Source organism: Budorcas taxicolor, chromosome 4 (assembly GCF_023091745.1).
Source record: "Budorcas taxicolor isolate Tak-1 chromosome 4, Takin1.1, whole genome shotgun sequence".
In the NCBI taxonomy this organism is placed as follows: Eukaryota; Metazoa; Chordata; class Mammalia; order Artiodactyla; family Bovidae; genus Budorcas; species Budorcas taxicolor.
In genome coordinates this window covers 51,696,626-51,716,558 of record NC_068913.1, presented here as the reverse complement: position 1 = coordinate 51,716,558, position 19,933 = coordinate 51,696,626, and the positions used below count along the sequence as shown (strand labels likewise).

At 41.2% G+C, this 19,933-nt stretch overlaps 1 protein-coding gene across 1 annotated transcript in view; it reads right to left on the bottom strand.

The window, feature by feature from the left end:
- Nucleotides 1–3,502: 3,502 nt before the first annotated feature.
- The window catches only part of EPDR1 (ependymin related 1), a 34,659-nt gene continuing 18,228 nt past the window's right edge, over nucleotides 3,503–19,933 (bottom strand). Inside the window, exons 2-3 of the mRNA XM_052638639.1 lie at nucleotides 6,222–6,430; nucleotides 3,503–5,142 (exon numbers count right to left, since the gene is read on the bottom strand). Of these exons, the coding sequence (XP_052494599.1) occupies nucleotides 4,946–5,142; nucleotides 6,222–6,430 (406 nt within the window). The 3' untranslated portion in view covers nucleotides 3,503–4,945. The remainder of the gene's footprint in view (nucleotides 5,143–6,221; nucleotides 6,431–19,933) is intronic.

Genomic DNA, 19,933 nt, shown 5'->3' with positions numbered 1-19,933 from the left:
TATCATCCTAGCATAGTTCTCAAAAGATTATTGAGGTCATTCCTTGGCAGTCTAGTAGTTAGGACTTTGTGCTTTCACTGCTGTGGACTGAGTTCAACCCTAGATCAGGGAACTAAGATCCTGCAAACCACACAGCACACCCAAAAAAAAAAAAAAAGATTGTTGATACTAGGATATCCATGTATAATGTTAAAGTTAAGTTTATTTTTTGAAAGAGCTTTCTACTCACAAGGCCTTTAACTCTCACAAATTACTCAGAAGACTTTGGCTGAGGAGGCTCATAATCTCCTCCAACTGAAGTCATTTTTCATCAATAAGAAAGGCAAGGATGCCCTTCCTGCATCTAAGGTGCCTTCAGTAGATGGACAAAAACACAATCTACACACTTCAAAAAACTGAAAGATACAATCATGTGACACGGGTGACTATACCAGCAAAGCGATTTAAAATAACTGAGGGAACATTGAGAGGGTAGAGTTAGTAAAGAAAATCCAGCAAGGAGTGAGTATTGAGTTTTCAAATGGTGTGGAATTTAGCTTGATGGGAAACTCAGTATGTCACAGGAAATCTCCTCAGAGATCTAAACTTTCTGCCCTTTTAAAATATTTAAATAATTTTATATTTTGAATACTGGGTCCCAGTCTTAGGAAATGCAGCATTATCTCAATTTGCAAAGCCTCTGGCAACAAAGTCACCCTGGTAATCAGAGCACCTGAGGGCAGAAAGGCCAGGCCCCCTTGATTCCACACGAGCCAGTGGGAGAGGAAGGGATGGCTCTGTCCCCAAGCAGGGCCTTCAGAGTTGAAGGCCAAGGGTAGAGAAGACCCCTGAGCTTGCGTGGATCCTGGCAGTTTGCCTTGGGAGGGGTGGAAAGAAGTTGCTGTGATGTAATATAAAGGGTCAGAGACACAAGGGAGAGGGTCCACAAAGTGAAACCCAACCCTGGTCCTGGTCCATGTCAGGACTGTCTGCAGATAAGTGAGGCACCGGATGCTCCTCTGTTAATAGGAACCAGTCCCTGCCCTATTCGAGAGTCCTCTTATTTTTTACTATTTTGGCCACTGGAGAATTTTATACAAAATTGGTGACTGATAAAACCCCCTGCACCCAGAAGTAACCCAAGTTTCATTTCCCAGGCTCTTGTGGCCATTTGAAAAGAGAGACCAGTGCCAAGAGCTGAGGCTGGAGAGGGAGTCAGGGCCTGATCAATAGGGCCTTGGACACCAGGCTATGGAGCCTCCACTTTTCCTGGAGGCAGTGGAGAACCACATAAGCAGGGCACCATCAGGTGTGTATTGAGGTCCCACTGGACACAAAATCCTTCTAAAAGGAAGATTTAGCTTAACTGGGAAATGGCTTAACTCCCAAAGTGGACAAACTGAAAAATGAAGGGTGCCAACTTCATGTGTCCTGAATAAAATAAGAGGCCTTCCTTTCCTTTCTCGTTCGAGTGGTGATATAGTTTGAGGTGAGTGAATGCAAAATTGCAGAGCTAAGGGAAATGGAGCAGGGTTATCCTGTGGGTGGAGAGAAAAAAAGTGGGTCAAACACTGTCACTGAGGCTTTATCAAGCTGGACCACCTCAAAGGCAGCTGAGAAAATCTCCCCCATCTGTGCAGTCCAGATACTGGCCTTGGTCACAGTGCACTCTTCTCTGTGACTCTAGGAACCAGCATAGGCAATGGAGATAGCAGGGGTTCAGGGTTGGCTTATGAATGAATGAATGAACAGAGGATGGTTTCTAGAACAAGGAAAAGGTCAGAGGGAATAAAGATTTTGCAAAGATCAGCAATGCTAAGAGCTGGGATGTGGGTGTGACTGAGGGGATGGACAAGAGGCTGTACCTTTAAGAACTATTTTGGTGAAACTCAGGACACTGAGTGCTTATGAGGACTGAAGGAGAAAATATGGGTTAAGAATGACTCTGAGGCTTCTGACCCAGGAAACTGGGACTTTAAAGAGGAAAAACAGGCTTTTGAGAAAAGATAATGAATTTGGTGGATCTTAAGAAGCACTTTATTCATTAGAGGAGTGTTTTGAATGCCTTATAGCCATATATAAGCCATATAAGGCTCATCCCTTATAGCCATGAGCACCGAAGAATTGATGCTTTTGAACTGTGGTGCTGGAGAAGATTCTTAAGAGTCCCTTGGACTGCAAGGAGACCCAACCAGTCAATTCTAAAGGAAATCAGTCCTTAATATTCATTGGAAGGACTGATGCTAAAGCTGAAACTCCAATACTTTGGCCATCTGATGCAAAGAACTGACTCATTTGAAAAGACCCTGATGCTGGGAAACATTGAAGGTGGGAGGAGAAGGGGACAACAGAGGGTGAGATGGTTGGATGGCATCACTGACTTGATGGACATGAATTTGGGTAAGCTCCAAGAGTTGGTGATGGACAGGGAAGCCTGGTGTGCTGCAGTCCATGGGGTCGCAAAGAGTCAGACATGACTGAGTGAACTGAACTGAACTGAACTGATAGCCAGATTTATTATAAGATAATACATATTTTGAACTGTGGTGTTGGAGAAGACCCTTGAGAGTCCCTTGGACTGCAAGGAGATCCAACCAGTCCATCCTAAAGGAAATCAGTCCTGAATATTCATTGGAAGGACTGATACTGAAGCTGAAACTCCAATACTTTGGCCACTTGATGCAAAGAACTGACTCATTTAAAAAGACTCTAATTCTGGGAACTGCAGCCATGAAATTAAAAGACGCTTACTCCTTGGAAGAAAAGTTATGATCAACCTAGATAGCGTGTTGAAAAGCAGAGACATTACTTTGCCAACTAAGGTCCATCTAATCAAGGCTCTGGTTTTTCCAGTAGTCATGTATGGATGTGAGAGTTGAACTGTGAAGAAGGCTGAGTGCTGAAGAATTGATGCTTTTGATCTGTGGTGTTGGAGAAGACTCTTGAGAGTCCCTTGGACTGCAAGGAGATCCAACCAGTCCATTCTGAAGGAGATCAGCCCTGAGATTTCTTTGGAAGGAATGATGCTAAAGCTGAAACTCCAGTACTTTGGCCACCTCATGCAAAGAGTTGACTCATTGGAAAAGACTTTGATACTGGGAGGGATTGGGGGCAGGAGGAGAAGGGGATGACAGAGGATGAGATGGCTGGATGGCATCACTGACTCAATGGACGTGAGTCTGAGTGAACTCCGGGAGTTGGTGATGGACAGGGCGGCCTGGCGTGCTGCGATTCATGGGGTCACAAAGAGTCGGTCACGACTGAGCGACTGAACTGAACTGAACTGAATTCTGGGAAAGATTGAAGGTGGGAGGAGAAGGGGACGACAAAGGATGAGGTGGTTGGATGGCATCACCAGCTAAATGGACATGAGTTTGAGTAAACTCCGGGAGTTGGTGCTGGACAGGGAAGCCTTCTGTGCTGCAGTCCATGGGGCCGCAAAGAGTCGGACATGACTGAGTGACTGAACTGAACTGAATACATATTTATTACAAAAACAAACATATCAAAGAACACTGAGAAGTGCAATTACATTAGTTTATTGAAACAGTATAGATAAACTGTGAGTAATACAGATTGTTTTCAGCATAACATAGGTGTCACACATTTCTCCTAGCAACAGATGATGGATAGATAGATGGCCAGATAAAACACAATGTTAGAAAGAATCTAGGATGATACATTTTATTACTAGATGTCTCCCTAAAGATCATCAAACCCAATCCCATTTAGCAAATGAGGAAATTAGGACCAGAAAGGTTAGCATTCTCCATTCTACAAACTTTAGGGCACTGACCATGTGCCAGGCACTTAGTGCTGGGCATATAAAAGTAAACAGAACATGGTAACCATACTCATGGCACTTAGTCAGGCTAATGAGTCAGAGTGTCCAGGAAGCAGGAAATTTTGACACAGCCTAGTAAGCATTATCAGAATAACATGTTCAAGCTACGAGGTGCACCCAGTCCAGGCTTGGGAGCAGCTTCTGAAGGCCATGCATGAGCTGATCTGGGAAGGATGAGCTCAAGTCAGACCAACAAAGAGGTTATGAAATGCTGCCCCAGGGATGTAAGAGGAAACATAGTCTATCTAGTGAATCAAAGGAGCTCCAGTACAAGGGAATTCTCATCCTGGATTTCAGAAACAACAGTCTCCTGAATCCCACCTGTCTCTTTAGGTCTCTTGACAAGTTGATTCAGCACACATATCAATACTCTTGCATAGAAAAAATGAAGAATACATGGCTCATGCTTACCCAGAAATAGACATTAAGATTTTCCAAACCCTCCTATGTAAAAATATATCTTTAGAGGAATTATTTCTTTTTACTATAGCCTTTTATTTCCTCCCCAAGTATTTACATCCATTGGGTCATGCCATAAAGCTCTTAAGGCCAGAAGGGATTTTCAGAGATCATTGTGTCAGAGACCAAGGGAGCACAGGGTGGGGGAAAAGGAGGAGGTGCTGGGGGGATGGAGCAGTGGAAGCAATCCCTACCCTGGCACAGGCAATAAGGGGGCCAGTGTGTATAGAGAGCTTCAAAATTAATACTAACACTGACCACAGTCAATCTGCTCTTTTTATCACCATGTGCCAGCAATCCAGCAAGTCCCAGTAATGTCAGTAATAACACATTCACCCCTGATGACCCTTCCCTCATCCTGTGTATGCCACCACACGACCTATACACCTGCATACACAGAAAGCGCAGGGTCCAGACAGGCTCTGGAAATACCTGAGGTCCCTGTGTTTGCTATTTCTTCATATATTACCACGTACTCTCCATTCCATTCCTTTTTTTAAACCTAGCCCAAGTAGTCAAAAACCATACATACAAAAAAAACCATATCAAAGAATTATGATATTTATCTCCAACGAAGACTCTCATTTCTCAAGTCTCAAATCTGGCTAGAGCTGGAGCCACTGGTATCTGATGTCCGATGCTGTCCCTTCAGTGTTTGCAGGCTTACCAGGAGCATTCTTCGCTCATCCTCTCTGGTTGGGCTGTCTGGCACGTGCTTGGTGGGGTGAACACGGATGGATCTTTAATGCCCAGCTGTATGTCGAAAAACCGTGTGGACAATATCACACTGTAATTTTTGGTGAAGGTTTCTTGGACAGGATAACAATCCTTGACGGTATATATACCAATCCAAGTTTCATCTATAAGAGGAAGGCAAATTGAGTCTTTAAAGAAGAAGACAGGCAAAATACAGTATGTTTTAATGTGGTAAAATGTAGCATTTTAACCACTTATAAGTACAGTTCTGTGGCACTAAATAGTCACATTGTTATGAAACCATCGCCATCATCCATCTTCAGAGATTTTCCATCTCCCCCAGCTCAAACTCTGTGCCCACTAAACACTAATTCCCCATTCCCCTCTCCCCCAGCCCCTGGCAACCACCATTCTAGTTTCTGTCTCTATAAATCTGACTAGTCTATGTACCTCATACAAGTGAAATTATACAGTATTTATCCTGTAGTGATGGGTTTATTTCATTTAGCATAACGTCCTCAAGCATATATCAGAATGTCCTTCCTTTTTAAGTTTCAATAATATTCCACTGTATGTATACACCACCGTTGTCTACTCATTTGTCTGCTGATGGAAACTTGGGTTGTTTCTACCTCTGGCTATTATGAATAGTGCTGCTGTGAATATGGATGTACAAATATCTCTATAAGTCCTTGCTTTCAGTTATTTGAGGTATATGCCAAAAAGTAGAATTACTAGGTCATATGATAATTCTATGTTTAATTTCAGAGGGAGCCACATCATACTGTTTTCCACAGCAATAAAGGCCTGTGTTTATGAAACACTCTTGGGGAAGTGTGTGAGCAGCATTGCAGAGAAGAGCTTCACATCTCAGTATAAAAGACACATAATGGCAGTAGATATGGTCACTACAACTTTAGTTAGTGTTTTGGGAGAAGGAAAAGGAGGTGCCCAGTTCTAACATGTGACTTAGACAAACATGTCACAGACCTTGGGGGCATCCCTTAACAGTCAAAGTGGAGAAAGTTACGGGGGGGTCTTAGAAGGCTGAGGGGTTTCAAATGTGATGCTGAGATCCCTGCACTACACAGCTAATAGAGTACACGTGGGCACTTCAGTGGAGTTAAACAATCTGATTAAGCTTCTAAATTTCCTTAACAACTACATTCCTTAATAAGCTTAAATGTTTTTTCCCTTCCTCCCTCTTGAGGTGCAATACTTGAATACTTTGTTGAATCCTTACATGATCTGGCTGACTTTCTGTCTGACCATTCCTGGACGGTGATCTGCTCCTGGGGCCCCCCTATGGAGTATTGGTCCTCAAAGGTGGAGTTCTGAGGAATGTCGAGAGGGTCCCAGGGCTCTGTCAGGGTGATCTTGGAGCACTGCTTGGTGGCTTGTTCGATCTGAAACATCACTCCATCCTTATAGAGCAAAATATATTCAAATAATCTGGAAGATAGATTAAGAGAGAACATTCAGGACTTTATGTTGCAATCACTATATCTTTTATCAGCATAAAAGTCAAAGGCCTTTGATACAAATTACTGTTAAAATAGAAAAAAAATAGTTTTGCTGGTGAGGCAGTTATTTACTTATTTATAAACACTAGACACCTGAACAACTTGAATATAAAATAAAGCTCAGAGGTCAAAACTGAATATTCCTGAGACAATTACCTATCAATTACCTATTAACTTATCAAGTATCTATTGTATGACAGACCCTCTGCCTGGGAGACAAACACAAGGAGGTGAGACCTTGAGTTAGCACCTGGTTTGTGACACTTTGGCCTTAGGAACACAGGAGGATTTGATTCTTGGCCTCAGTTGAGTCCTTGCAGCAATGAGTCAGGGACTACAGGGATATGCTGTAGACAGGATGACTAGAGTTGAGGGTGTACCAGGCAACTGCCTCACTTTCTCAACTGTCATCATAGGAATGGGCTTTGGTGAGGTGCAGCTGCACTGGGAATGAGCTGAAACAGGCAAGGGCAAAAGCCGAGGGACCCCAATCAAATAGCGTCGCTGGATTGAGTTTGTCTGCATGCTCTCAGCCTCTTCCCCTCACGCTCAGTGCACACACTTTGTGCAGAGCAAGCCAGAAGTATTCCCAGGCTGTGCTTGAGCTCACAGACTGCCCGCCATCACCTTGCATGCTGTGTGGTCATCAGCCTTGTATCTTTCTTAAAACTAAGCCATCTTGATGTTGGATGAAGCTTGCTGCGTTTCCATGCATTCAACTGTCAGTCTAAAACTCAGGGCACTGTTACTGACCCAGTGGAGTGAGGTTGCAACCCTGACTTCAAAAGTGAAATTCGAAACATCTGAAGGCAGAAGAGCCCAGAGAAATACCTTTCCATGAGCAAATAACAAGAGTCAACAGTTCATCTGTGGTACATAAGGCTCGCTCCACTCCACAGCCCCCTGGAGGATGCCTGTTTTCCATCTCAAGTCAAGGGTTGAAATTTATTTTCTTCAAAAAAATACTGTAAATGATAACTTTCTGTATGGTCAAATAGTACCATTATTAGTATTATACTTCCATTATCTATGAGCTAGCATAAAAATATGAATATAACTTCATTTTATGTATTTAGAAATATTGACCCTGCTTATTCCAGTAAGTGTTTGACATGACTTATGACAGTAAAACCCAAGCACAGACTTTGAGAAGTGGGAGTGATTGGAGGAAGAAGAGGAAGTGTTCATTTTATGCGCTATTGCTCAAAACTGGAGCAAATCTCTCATATAGAAGCAGGGTTCACATCAAACTATAAGTCCTTTGAAGGAGTTTGGAGTTGGACTGTGGCACATCAGAGTTTAAACATTCATGGAAGGAATACAGAAATATTAGCATCAACTTTAGAGCACAGTCCAGTCATCATAGGGGATTCCTTGTTCATACACAAATCCTGCTCCATGACCCTTTCAGTGAGAGCAGCACCTATACTGTATGCCCCAAGGAGTGATTGTCTCCATCCTCCTTCTCCTCACCATCAGCTTCATCTTATTGTGCTTCCCCAAGTTTAAGGCGTTTAGGCTAGACAGTCATTCCTAGCTTTGGCTGATACTCTAGTTGTATGCAACTGAAAGATATGCAGCCAGGTGCAGGAAAAAGGAGCTTCCTTCTTGAAACTCAGCCCGAGAATCCACATGAGCACCAAAGTGGAAGTCTGGCAGCCATGTTTATGTGTGTGAGCTGGCCACCCTCCACAGAGCTTCATAGAGCACAGGGGGACATCTGACCTGGGGAGGGGTGGGGAGGTGGGAGAAACAACCAGATTGTCTCTCATTCAGACGGGTGGAATTGATACCAAATGTCTACTAGTCAGTCACTTCTCATGGCTGGTCGTGTCATAGGGAAACTCAGAAGTCATGGGAGGCTAATTTGCAATCAGTGAACGAAAAGTAACGAAGGAACAGAGAAGCAGCAGCAAGCTGGGATTCCAACAGCTATTCATTTTCTGAATGTATTTCCTCTCTGAGGCCCAGTGCCTACAGATCCACCTGCAGAATTATGATGATTCCTTTGTTCTAATAACTTTCCTTTTTCTGCTTGGAACTTTTTGTGTGACTCATAACCAGGACTCATTCCTAATACAGTTGAGGATTCCACTGTTCCATCGAGAGCCCCGGGAACAGCTGCCAGCACAGCTGTTCTGGGAGAGGCACCACACAGACCACGGCAGAGCCAAGGGCATGGATGGACGCCTGTCAGTAACCTGTGGGGCAAGGGAGGAGGGCAGCAGAAAAGCAACTTTGCCATTCACTGTTTGCCCGAGGCTAGATCTGTCCATATACAGAAGTAAAATTTAATTTAAAAATGAGAATTCTAGACTTGAAACAATCACTGCAAAAGGTTAACATTTGTTAATTCTGGGTGGTCTGAACACAGGTGTTTGTTATGATGTTTTCTGTACTTTTCTAAGTTTTCAAAATATTAAATTTGAAAAAAAAAAGAGGGCAAAGTCTGATACTGACATTATGTTGACAGTGCCTTAAGTAAAACAGAAAATATTAATTGAATGGGAAGCAAAATAGAACTGTATAATCATCTTTTCAAAATTCCATATGGATATTAACGCTAACACTGCCCCATTCAAAGTTTTGGAAAAGAAGACGTTCATGGCTTGTATGTTTATATGAACATTTTCACAGTCAAGATGTGGGTTCTCTATCACAACCAGGATAAAGGGGCCTGGAGCCCAATTAAGCCAGAAGGTCACAATGCAGAGATCAGCCAGGGTTGAAATGAATCATCTGTCTGGGATGCTGTGTGGGTAATAACCCATGGATCTGAAAGAGTAACAGACTTCAACAGAAACTGGATCCTGGGAGGTGAGATCAAAGCCTGGCTCTGAAGAGAAGGAAGTTGTGAGGACAGGAGTCACAAACCACACCCCTGGGTTACAGTCAAGCAAGGTGGGGGGCTAGAATGGGTGGGAAGGACAAGGCAGGCAGGCCAGCCCTGGGTCAAAAACAGCCTGTAAACTCAGCCTCCTCGCTGGCCAGACACCAAGCAAAGCACTGTTCCCAGGAGGGCCCCGACGCCAGGATCTCAGGCTCTCCAGGCCCAGCCAAGGGGTCGGCAGGCCAAGCTTTCCACAGCAACCCGATTGCAGAGGAGTGCCCAGTGCACCATTTTGCCTCCCACCTTGTCAGACAAGGGATTTTTGTGGCTTCTGATAAAATTCTCAGGCTGCATGGACAATTTCTGTTGTTTCCTGAAAAATCCATTTTCCTAAAAACTGAAACTCTAATTTACAGAAAGAACAACTCTGTGCATGTCAGAAATCTTCTGATTTCTCAATTTTAATTTTAATTGTAACATACACATAACACAAAATCTAACACCTTAAGCATTTGTAAGTGTACAGTTCAGTGGTGATAAGTACTTTCACATTGTTGTGCAACCAGTCTCCATAACTCTTTCATCTTGCATAACTGGAATGCCACACCCATTAAACAACTTCACTTTTCTTCCTTCCCCAGCTCCTGGCAAGCACCATTCTATTTTCTGTCCCTATGAACTTGACTACTCTGAGTACCTCACACAAGTGGAATCATACCTTTTTGTGACTGGGCTATTTCATTTCGCACAATGTCCTCAAGATTCATGAGTAGCATGAATAGCATGAGTCAGAATTTCCTTCCTTTATAAGCCTAATATTCCCCTGAATGTCTAGATCACATATTTTTTATTAATTCACTCGAGGATGAACACTTGGGTTGTTTCCATCTTTTGGCATTGTAAATAGTGCTGCTATGAACATAAGTATGCAAATACATTAATTTTTAGTGTATGAACCACATTTTACAAAAATAATTATACATATTTTTTCTAACCTGTATTTTAAGTTCAACAGTTTGTCGTTAGTAGTGGGCTTCCCTGGAGTCTCAGTGGTAAAGAATCTGCCTGCCAATGCAGGAGACATGGGTTCCATCCCTGGGTCGGGAAAATCCCCTGAAGAAGGAAATGGCAACCCACTCCAGTATTCTTGCCAGGGAAATCCCATGGACAGAGGAGTCTGGTGGGCTATATATAGTCCATGGGGTCACAAAAGTGTTGGACACAACTTAGCAACTAAACAACAACAAAAACAACATTCTTCCAAGTATTTCCAAAAAATCCAGATGTCAAATCATTTTCCCTAATTTACTATGAAACATTTTAAAAATGCAGGAATTGAAGAACTAGTACAATGATCACCCTTATCTCTGTCATTTTGAATTCAACCATTTTTACATTTCATTGTATTTGCTCTATTTTCCAAATATCCTTACAAATAAGACTCTGTACTTCATGCCCCATCACATCAGAAGACAGGTGATGTCCCATTCCACTATTAATGCTACCAACTTTGATCACCAAGTCATGTATTACTCCAAATGTCTCCATCATAAAGGCATTTCTTTTTGCGACGGCCAAAGTGCCTGTGTGCTCAGTTGCTAAGTTGTGTCTGTCTCTTTGTGACCCCCATGGACTATAGCCTGCCTGGCTCCTCTGTCTATAGAGGAGAATTCCAGGCAAGAATACTGATGTGGGTTGCTATTTCCTCCTCCAGGGGATCTTCCCAGCCCAGGGATATAACCCGTGTCTTTTGTGTCTCCTACATTGGTAGGCAGATTCATTACTACTGAGCATCCTGGGAAGCCCCAACTGCCAAGTAATTGGTGGATAATACCTTGTGATGCTGAAAATATCTGTCACCCAATCATTTTGGGTAAAACCATTTCCTGAATCAATTAATTCACTGGTGGCTGATACAGTGTTACCAGTGGTGTAGCAAACAGCATCTATCCATAGATCTAGTATCACTTTGCACTCTTGGGTTTTTATTTAACATGCAACAAATGATTAAACTCACTATTCCATTTGATGCTCAAATTATCCCAATTTTGTCAGTAGGAGCCCCTTCTACCTGATATTTGTGATTTATAACATGACTCCATTAGTCTTTGAGTGACTCATGGCCTTCTGTGACACAAGTGTCCCAGACTCATCTTAGACTTTTCTTGCACCAAATCTAAAATCAGTCATTTCTCTAAAGATCCCTGAATCTAGCTGGGAAATAACTTGGAAACCAACATCAGGGCCCTAGATGTGCTCATTGTCATTGGGATGTCTTTGTTTTGAGAATATTTTAGTGGTTGGAGCCTTGTACATTTTTTTAAAAAATCATGAGTTCATACAGATATTTCCAATCTAGATTTAATGTTATAGGTTCTTCTCTATCATTTTTTATGTTTGTATATATTTTCTCTTGAAATAATCTAAAAACATAGCAAATTTATTTGCTTAATCCTACAATAGCTTTGAAATACTTTCAAAAGTGTTATCAAAGAATAAAACTGCCCAGTGAAGTTTAAAATTTCATTGTAATTCTTTTCATGCTTAGAATACAACTCAATACTGCAGTAAATATTCACTTGGATTAAGCCTATTCCCTGAGTGGGTACATTTCCAGGTTGATATGTCATTAGGCTCATTTGTTTGTTGTCTGTTCAAGGACTTCACACTTTTCCTCTTTGATTTAATTTTATTATTTAAATATGTAAAAATTGTCATGTTCCAGAACTCAGAAAAATATAAAAAACCACATTCAGAGAAGTCTCCCATCTCAACCCCTGCCCCATCCCTTGATCTCCTGGTAAACATCACTTTTCATTGGCTTGCCTGTTATTTTCCTTTATTTCCTTTCAAAAATATAAGCAAACACATGTATGTACTCTTACTGCTCTCTCTTCTTTATGAAAAAGGTAGAATACTACATACACTTTTGGCACCTTGCTTTTTCCAGTCTCTATTAATACGCTGAGGTTATCATTATTCTTTTTTATGGTCATATCAATAGTTTATTGTTATTTAGTCAGTCTTCTACTGGTCAGCACTGGCTTGTTTCCATTCTTATTATATTGCCCCAAACAGCACAGTGAATAATCTTGTGCCATTTTGGAGGTATACGTTTTGAATAAATCACTGATATGAAACTACAAGGACAACAGTATTTTGTTAAATATTATCAAATTTCTTTTTACAGAGTTATACAATTTTACACTTCTATCAGTAATAAATGAGAGCACCTGTTTCCTTTGTAGTCTTGCCAACAGATCATGCTGTCAAACTTGGATGTGTGCCAATGTGATAAGTAAGAAATGTCAGGATTTTTAAAAAAAACAACACATTTTCCTTTTGGGGTTAGCATAATGAGCATACACTAGCCTGCATAAAGCTAAAGTGTGGAGCATGATAAAGTTTACAAACTGAAGAACTGGGACCCCCATCCATATCCAGTTGTGGCCCCTCCCAGTCACTTCCCTTCCACAATGAATAGAATAGTGCTCAGTTGCTCAGTCGTGTCCGACTCTCGGCAACCCCATGGACTGTAGCCCATCAGGCTCCTCTCTCCATGGGATTCTCCAGGCAAGAATACTGGAGTGAGTTGCCATTTCCTCCTGCAGGGGATCTTCCCGACCGAGGGGTCGAATCCTTGTCTCTTCCATCTCCCACATTGGTAGGCAGATTCTTTACCACTGAGCTATCAGGGAAGCCCACTACCAAGGACAAATTGTTGAATTTAAAATAGTGTAGTTTTAATTTGTCTTCATTCATTATATTCGGTTGAAATATCTTTTCATACGTTTAAGGACCATATGACTTTCTCAGTTTTCTGTAGCTAGTGACTTAGCCTTTTGTGTCTTAGCTGCAGATATTTTTTCTCTACCATTTGTCTGTTCACATTATTTACATTTTTTCCTACAATGCATATTTTTGAAGTCAGATTCCTTTTATTGCTTTCAGATTTTGTCAGATTTAGAAAACCTTTCCCCTCTCCCAGGTTATAAAAGAATTCACCGATGATTTCTCTTATCCCTGTATGGTTTTCTTTTGTTAACATTTAGATCTTTAATTCATTTGGTATTTATTTTTGTGTATGATGTGAGATATGGGTACAATGTTATCTTTTCCCAAATGTTCTAACTCTATTGATTTAAAAGTCCACCTTTGCCGCAGTGACTTGAGATGCTGCCCTCCTTATACACCAATTCTAGATGTACACTGGTCTACCCCAGAACTCTATTCCACTGGGTTGTCTATCTATTCATGCACCTGTGTCACTCTGCTTTAATTACAGAGACTTACTAGAATGCCATTTCATAATCTCATAGAATTTACTAGACCTCCCATAGTGTCCTCCTTTTCCAGGGCTTTCCTAAATACTTGCTTTTTAAGTTTTGTGATATGAAATTTAGAATTAACTTATTTGGCTCCAGAAAAACCCACCTTTTTGGCATTTGGGAGGACTCAACGATACTAATGTAGGAAGATTGGATGTGCTCAATTGTGTCCCACTCTTTGCAACCCCATGGACTGTAGCCCACCAGGCTCCTCTGTCCATGGAATTTTCCAGGAAGAATACTGGAGTGGGTTGCCATTTCCTACTCCAAGGAAGAATGGATACCTGTATGATATTGTTATTCTATTTCCCCGCAAAAAAAAAAGTCCTTGTTGTTGTTCAGTTGCTAAGTTGTGTCTGACTCTGCAGCCCCATGGACTGCAGCACACCCAGGCTCCTCTGTCTTCCACAATCTCCCAGTTTGTTCAGATTCATGTCCATTGAGTCAGTGATGCTATCTAACCACCTAATCATCTGCCACCCCCTTCTCTTCTTGCCTTCGATCTTTCCCAGCATCAGAGTCTTTTCCAGTGAGTCTGCTATTCACATCAGGTGGCCTAAGTATTGGAGCTTCAGCTTCAGTAACAGTCCTTCCAATGAATATGCAGGGTTGATCTCTTTTAAGATTGACTGGATTGATCTCTTTGCAGTCCAAGAGTCTTCACTAGCACCACAATTCGCAAAATCTTTAGCACTCAGCCTTCTTTACGGTCCAACTCTCACATCCATACATGACTACTGGAAAAACCATAGCTTTAACTATACAGACCTTTGGCATCAAAGTGATGTCTCTGCTTTTTAATATGCTAATAGGTTTGTCACAGTTTTCCTTCCAAGGAGCAAGCGTCTTTTAATTACATGACTACAGTCACTGTCCACAGTGATTTTGGAGGCCAAGAAAATAAAATCTGTCACTGTTTCCACTTTTTTCCCTTCTATTTGCCATGAAGTGATGGGACTGGATGCCATGATCTTAGTTTTTTGAATGTTGAGTTTCAAATCAGATTTTTCGCTCTCCTCTTTCACCCTCATCAGAGACCCTTTAATTCCTCTTCACTTTCTCCCATTAGAGTGGTATCATCTGCATATCTGAGATTGTTGATATTTCTCCTGGCAATTTTGATTCCAGCTTGTGCTTCATCCAGTCTGGCATTTCACATGATATACTCTGCATAGGAGTTAAACAGGGTGACAGTATACAACCTTGCCATACTCCCTTCCCCAGTGAGTTGTTCCATGTCCAGTTCTGTTACTTCATGACCCACATACAGATTTCTCAGGAGACAGGTAAAGTGCTCTGGTACTTTCGTCTCTTTAAGAATGTTTCCAGTTTGTTGTGATCCACATAGTCAAAGACTTTAGTATAGTCAATAAAACAGAAGTAGATGTTTTTCTGGAACTTGTAGCTCAATTGGTAAAGAATCCACCTGCAATGCAGGAGGTCCTGGTTCTCCTGGGCTGGGAACATCTGCTGGAGAAGGGATAGGCTCCCCACTCCAGTATTCTTGGGCTTCCCTTGTGGCTCAGCTGGTAAAGAATCCACCTGCAATGCTGGAGACCTGGGTTTGATCCCTGGGTTGGGAAGATCCACAGGAGAAGGGAAAGGCTAGCCACTCCAGTATTCTGGCCTGGAGAATTCCATGGATAGTCCATAGGGTCACAAAGAGCCAGACACGACTGAGCGATGTTCACTTTCACTTTCTTTCTCCATGATCCAATAAATGTTGGCAATTTGATCTCTGGTTCCTCTGCCTCTTCAAAACTCAGCTTGTACACCTGGAAGTTCTCAGTTCTCATACTGCTGAAACCTAGCTTGAAGGTTTCTGAGCATAACCTTCCTAGCATGTGAAATGAGTGCAGTTGTATGGTAGTTTGAACGTGCTTTGGCATTGCCTTTCTTTGGGATTGGAATGAAAATTGACATTTTCCAGTCTTGTGGCCACTGCTGATTTTCCAAATTTGCTGGCATATTGAGTGCAGCACTTTAACAGCATCATCTTTTAGGATTTGAAATAGCTCAGCTGGAATTCCGTAACCTCCACTAGCTTAGTAATGCTTCCTAAAGCCCACTTGACTTAACACTCCAGGATGTCCAGCTCTAAGTGAGTGACCACACCATCATGGTTATCTGGGTCATTAAGACCTTTCTTTCATAGTTCTATGTATTCTTGCCACCTCTCCTTAATCTCTTCTGCTTCTGTTAAGTCCTTACCATTTCTGTACTTTCATCCTTGCACGTCTTTACATTTTTTCAAATCTCGTTTTGTCATTTTGTATATATCAGCAGTATTTCAAATTTTTCTTACTCAGATTTTTAACATTTTCTTTAAATTATTCATAAGTAGTTAGTCTTTTGTTGTTTTTGATGTTGCTGTTTTAAATGAGACCTTCCATTGTTATTTGCTATTTCTAGATTATTGTTTGTATATATTAAGGCTATTGATTTTTCAGGCTAATTCTATATATAGTTACCTTACTGAATTATCTTACTGTTTGAATTAGTTTTATTCTTTAGGCCTTTTGTGTTTTCCAGTATACTACATCCACATCATTCAATCAGTCAGTCAGTTCAGTCGCTCAGTCATGTCTGACTCTTTGTGACCCCATGAATCACAGCATGCCAGGCCTCCCTGTCCATCACCAACTCTCAGAGTTTACCCAAACTCATGTCCATCGAGTTGGTGATGCCATCCAGCCATCTCATCCTCTGTCATCCCCTTCTCCTCCTGCCCCCAATCCCTCCCAGCATCAGGGTCTTTTCCAATGAGTCAACTCTTCGCATGAGGTGGCCAGAGGATTGGAGTTTCAGCTTCAGCGTCAGTCCTTCCAATGAACACCCAGGACTGATCTCCTTTAGAATGGACTGGTTGGATCTCCTTGCAGTCCAAGGGACTCTCAAGAGTCTTCTCCAATACCACAGTTCAAAAGCATCAATTCTTCGGCACTCAGCCTTCTTCACAGTCCAACTCTCACATCCATACATGACCACTGGAAAAAACCATAGCCTTGACTAGATGGACCTTTGTTGGCAAAGTAATATTTCTGCTTTTGAATATGCTATCTAGGTTGCTCATAACTTTCCTTCCAAGGATTAAGCGTCTTTTAATTTCATGGCTGCAATCATCATCTGCAGTGATTTTGGAGCCCAAAAAGATAAAGTCTGACACTGTTTCCACTGTTTCTCCATCTATTTCCCATGAAGTGATGAGACCAGATACCGTGATCTTAGTATTCTGAATGTTGAGCTTGAAGCCAACTTTTTTACTCTCTTCTTTCACTTTCATCAAGATGCTTTTTAGTTCCTCTTCACTTTCTTCCAAAAGGGTGGTGTCATCTGCATGTCTGAGGTTACTGATATTTCTCCCGGCAATCTTGATTCCAGCTTGTGCTTCTTCCAGCCCAGCGTTTCTCATGATGTACTCTGCATATAAGTTGAATAAGCAGGGTGACAATATACAGCCTTGACATACTGCTTTTCCTATTTGGAACCAGGCTGTTGTTCCATGTCCAGTTCTAACTGTTGCTTCCTGACCTTCATATAGGTTTCTCAAGAGGCAGGTCAAGTGGTCTGGTATTCCCATCTCTTTCAGAATTTTCCACAGTTATTGTGATCCACACAGTCAAAGGCTTTGGCATAGATGTTTTTCTGGAACTCTCTTGCTTTTTCGATGATCCAGCCCATGTTGGCAGTTTGATCTCTGCTTCCTCTGCCTTTTCTAAAACCAGCTTGAATATCTGGAAGTTCAAGGTTCACGGTTCACGTCCATATCATTAGCAGAGATCATTTTTATCTCTTCTTTTCTAATTCTCATGTCTCTAAATATTCTGTCTCTGATTATACTGGCCAATGAATCAAACACAGTATTAAATAAAATGGAGCTAATGGACATTCTTGTTTTCTTCCTGAGTTTAGTGGCAAAGGGGCTATGGTTTCAACATTAAGCATATTAAGAATGATACAGATTTCATCATATTAAGGAAGCATCAATTTGTTCTTATTGAATGTTTTGTATCAAGATTGTTAATTGAGCTTTATCATCCACCTTTCACAGATGTTTATAGATTCCTTAAAACTGGATCATCCATACATTCCTGGAATAAACCTCAATCATAATGTATTCTTTTTTTCACATGCTATTGTGTTCAGTCTACTATTTAGGAATTTGTAATCAATGATTCCATCAATTTTCCTACATGACAATGCTTTACAATACTTATTAGATGCATATTTCTCTTGTATGTATGTATATATACATACACACCATAATTTGCTTCAGTAGTTCCCTACTCATGACCACTGAGATTATTTTCACAGTTTAATATTAACAATACTAAATACAAATTGGAGATAAGCCCTCTTGCTTTCTGTTTTTATATTCCTATTTAAGAACTGGGGTTGTTGGATCAAAAGGAAATTCCCATTTTATATTATATGAGGTATTGCTGCTGCTGATGCTGCTAAGTCGCTTCAGTCGTGTTCAACTCTGTGTGACCCCATAGATGGAAGCCCACCAGGCTCCCCTGTCCCTGGGATTCTCCAGGCAAGAACACTGAAGTGGGTTGCCATTTCCTGCTCCAATGCATGAAAGTGAAAAGTGAAAGGGAAGTCGCTCAGTCATGTCGACTCTTAGCAACCCCATGGACTGCAGCCTACCAGACTCCTCCATCCATGGGATTTTCCAGGCAAGAGTACTGGAGTGGGTTGCCATTGCCTTCTCTGATATAAGTACTACTATTTCCCAAAAACGGAACAGTGGAATTTTTAACTGGATGTAGAGTATCATGGGCTGCCGTCTATGGGTTCGCACAGAGTTGGACACGACTGAAGCGACTTAGCAGCAGCAGCAGCAGAGTATCATTAATTTCCTCCCATTAGAAAAGGTATTAAAAGTGTATGCTACTATGAGAAAATGGGAGAAAACCTTTCTGTCTAATTTTCCTACCTCAGGATAATGTTTACAGACATTACAGTGTTAAAAGCACTGTAAAGATACTTTGGTCAAGGAATTAAGGATCCCAATCTACCAATGGTGAATTATATCATCATAATTTTAAACTATATTTTCCATATGTAAAGAGAGACTAAAATTTTATTTTTAAAAACGTAAATTTATTTATTTTAATTGGAGGTTAATTACTTTACAATATTGTATTGATTTTGCCATACATCAACATGAATCCGCCACAGGTATACAACGTGTTCCCCATCCTGAATCCCGCTCCCTCCTCCCTCCCCATACCATCCCTCTGGGTCGTCTCAGTGCACCAGCCCCAAGCATCCAGTATCATGCATCGAACCTGGACTGGCGGTTCATTTCATGTATGATATTATACATGTTTCAATGCCATTCTCCCAAATCATCCCACCCTCGCCCTCTCCCACAGAGTCCAAGAGACTGTTCTATACATCTGTGTCTCTTTTGCTGTCTCACATACAGGGGTATCGTTACCATCTTTCTAAATTCCATATATATGCGTTAGTATACTGTATTGGTGTTTTTCTTTCTGGTTTACTTCACTCTGTTTAATAGGCTCCAGTTTCATCCACCTCATTAGAAATGATTCAAATGTATTCTTTTTAATGGCTGAGTAATACTCCATTGTGTATATGTACCACAGCTTTCTTATCCATTCATCTGCTGATGGACATCTAGGTTGCTTCCATGTCCTGACTATTATAAACAGTGCTGCAATGAACATTGGGGTACACGTGAGACTAAAATTTTAAATCTCACAGCATTATTATGTAGACAATTTTAGATAATGTGAAATTATTGCATAAATGCACGGATTTATAGCTTTGCAGGAAAGTCTGATTACAGTTGTATTTGCCATAATCAGTTAATGTTTAAAAGTAAACTGTTCATTTAACATGTACACATTAAGATGTGATCTACTATGTAGCAAAAGGTTAATTCATTTAGATGAAATGGAGAGATGAAGGAGACAACACTTCTGAGGCATAATGAGGCCTTTTGTGGAAGACATAACAGGCATTCTCACCCATTCTTCCTGACCTGCCTCTCAATATAGAGGCTGAGAAAGTATACTTATATACTCATTTTCTTAGTTTTCTTTGAAGCTAGGAGTATTATCAGTTCTGGTCTTGAAGACCTAAAAGTAAGTCTATGGGGAAAGGGAATCCTTTGGAAATTTCTTTGCTCTCAAAAAAAAAAAGAAGAGGAGAATCTCTATTCCACTTCCTTCATTTTCTTTGAACATAGTTGAGTAAGAACATAAGGCTTGGAGTAAAGTCAGCCATCCTGAAGCCATGA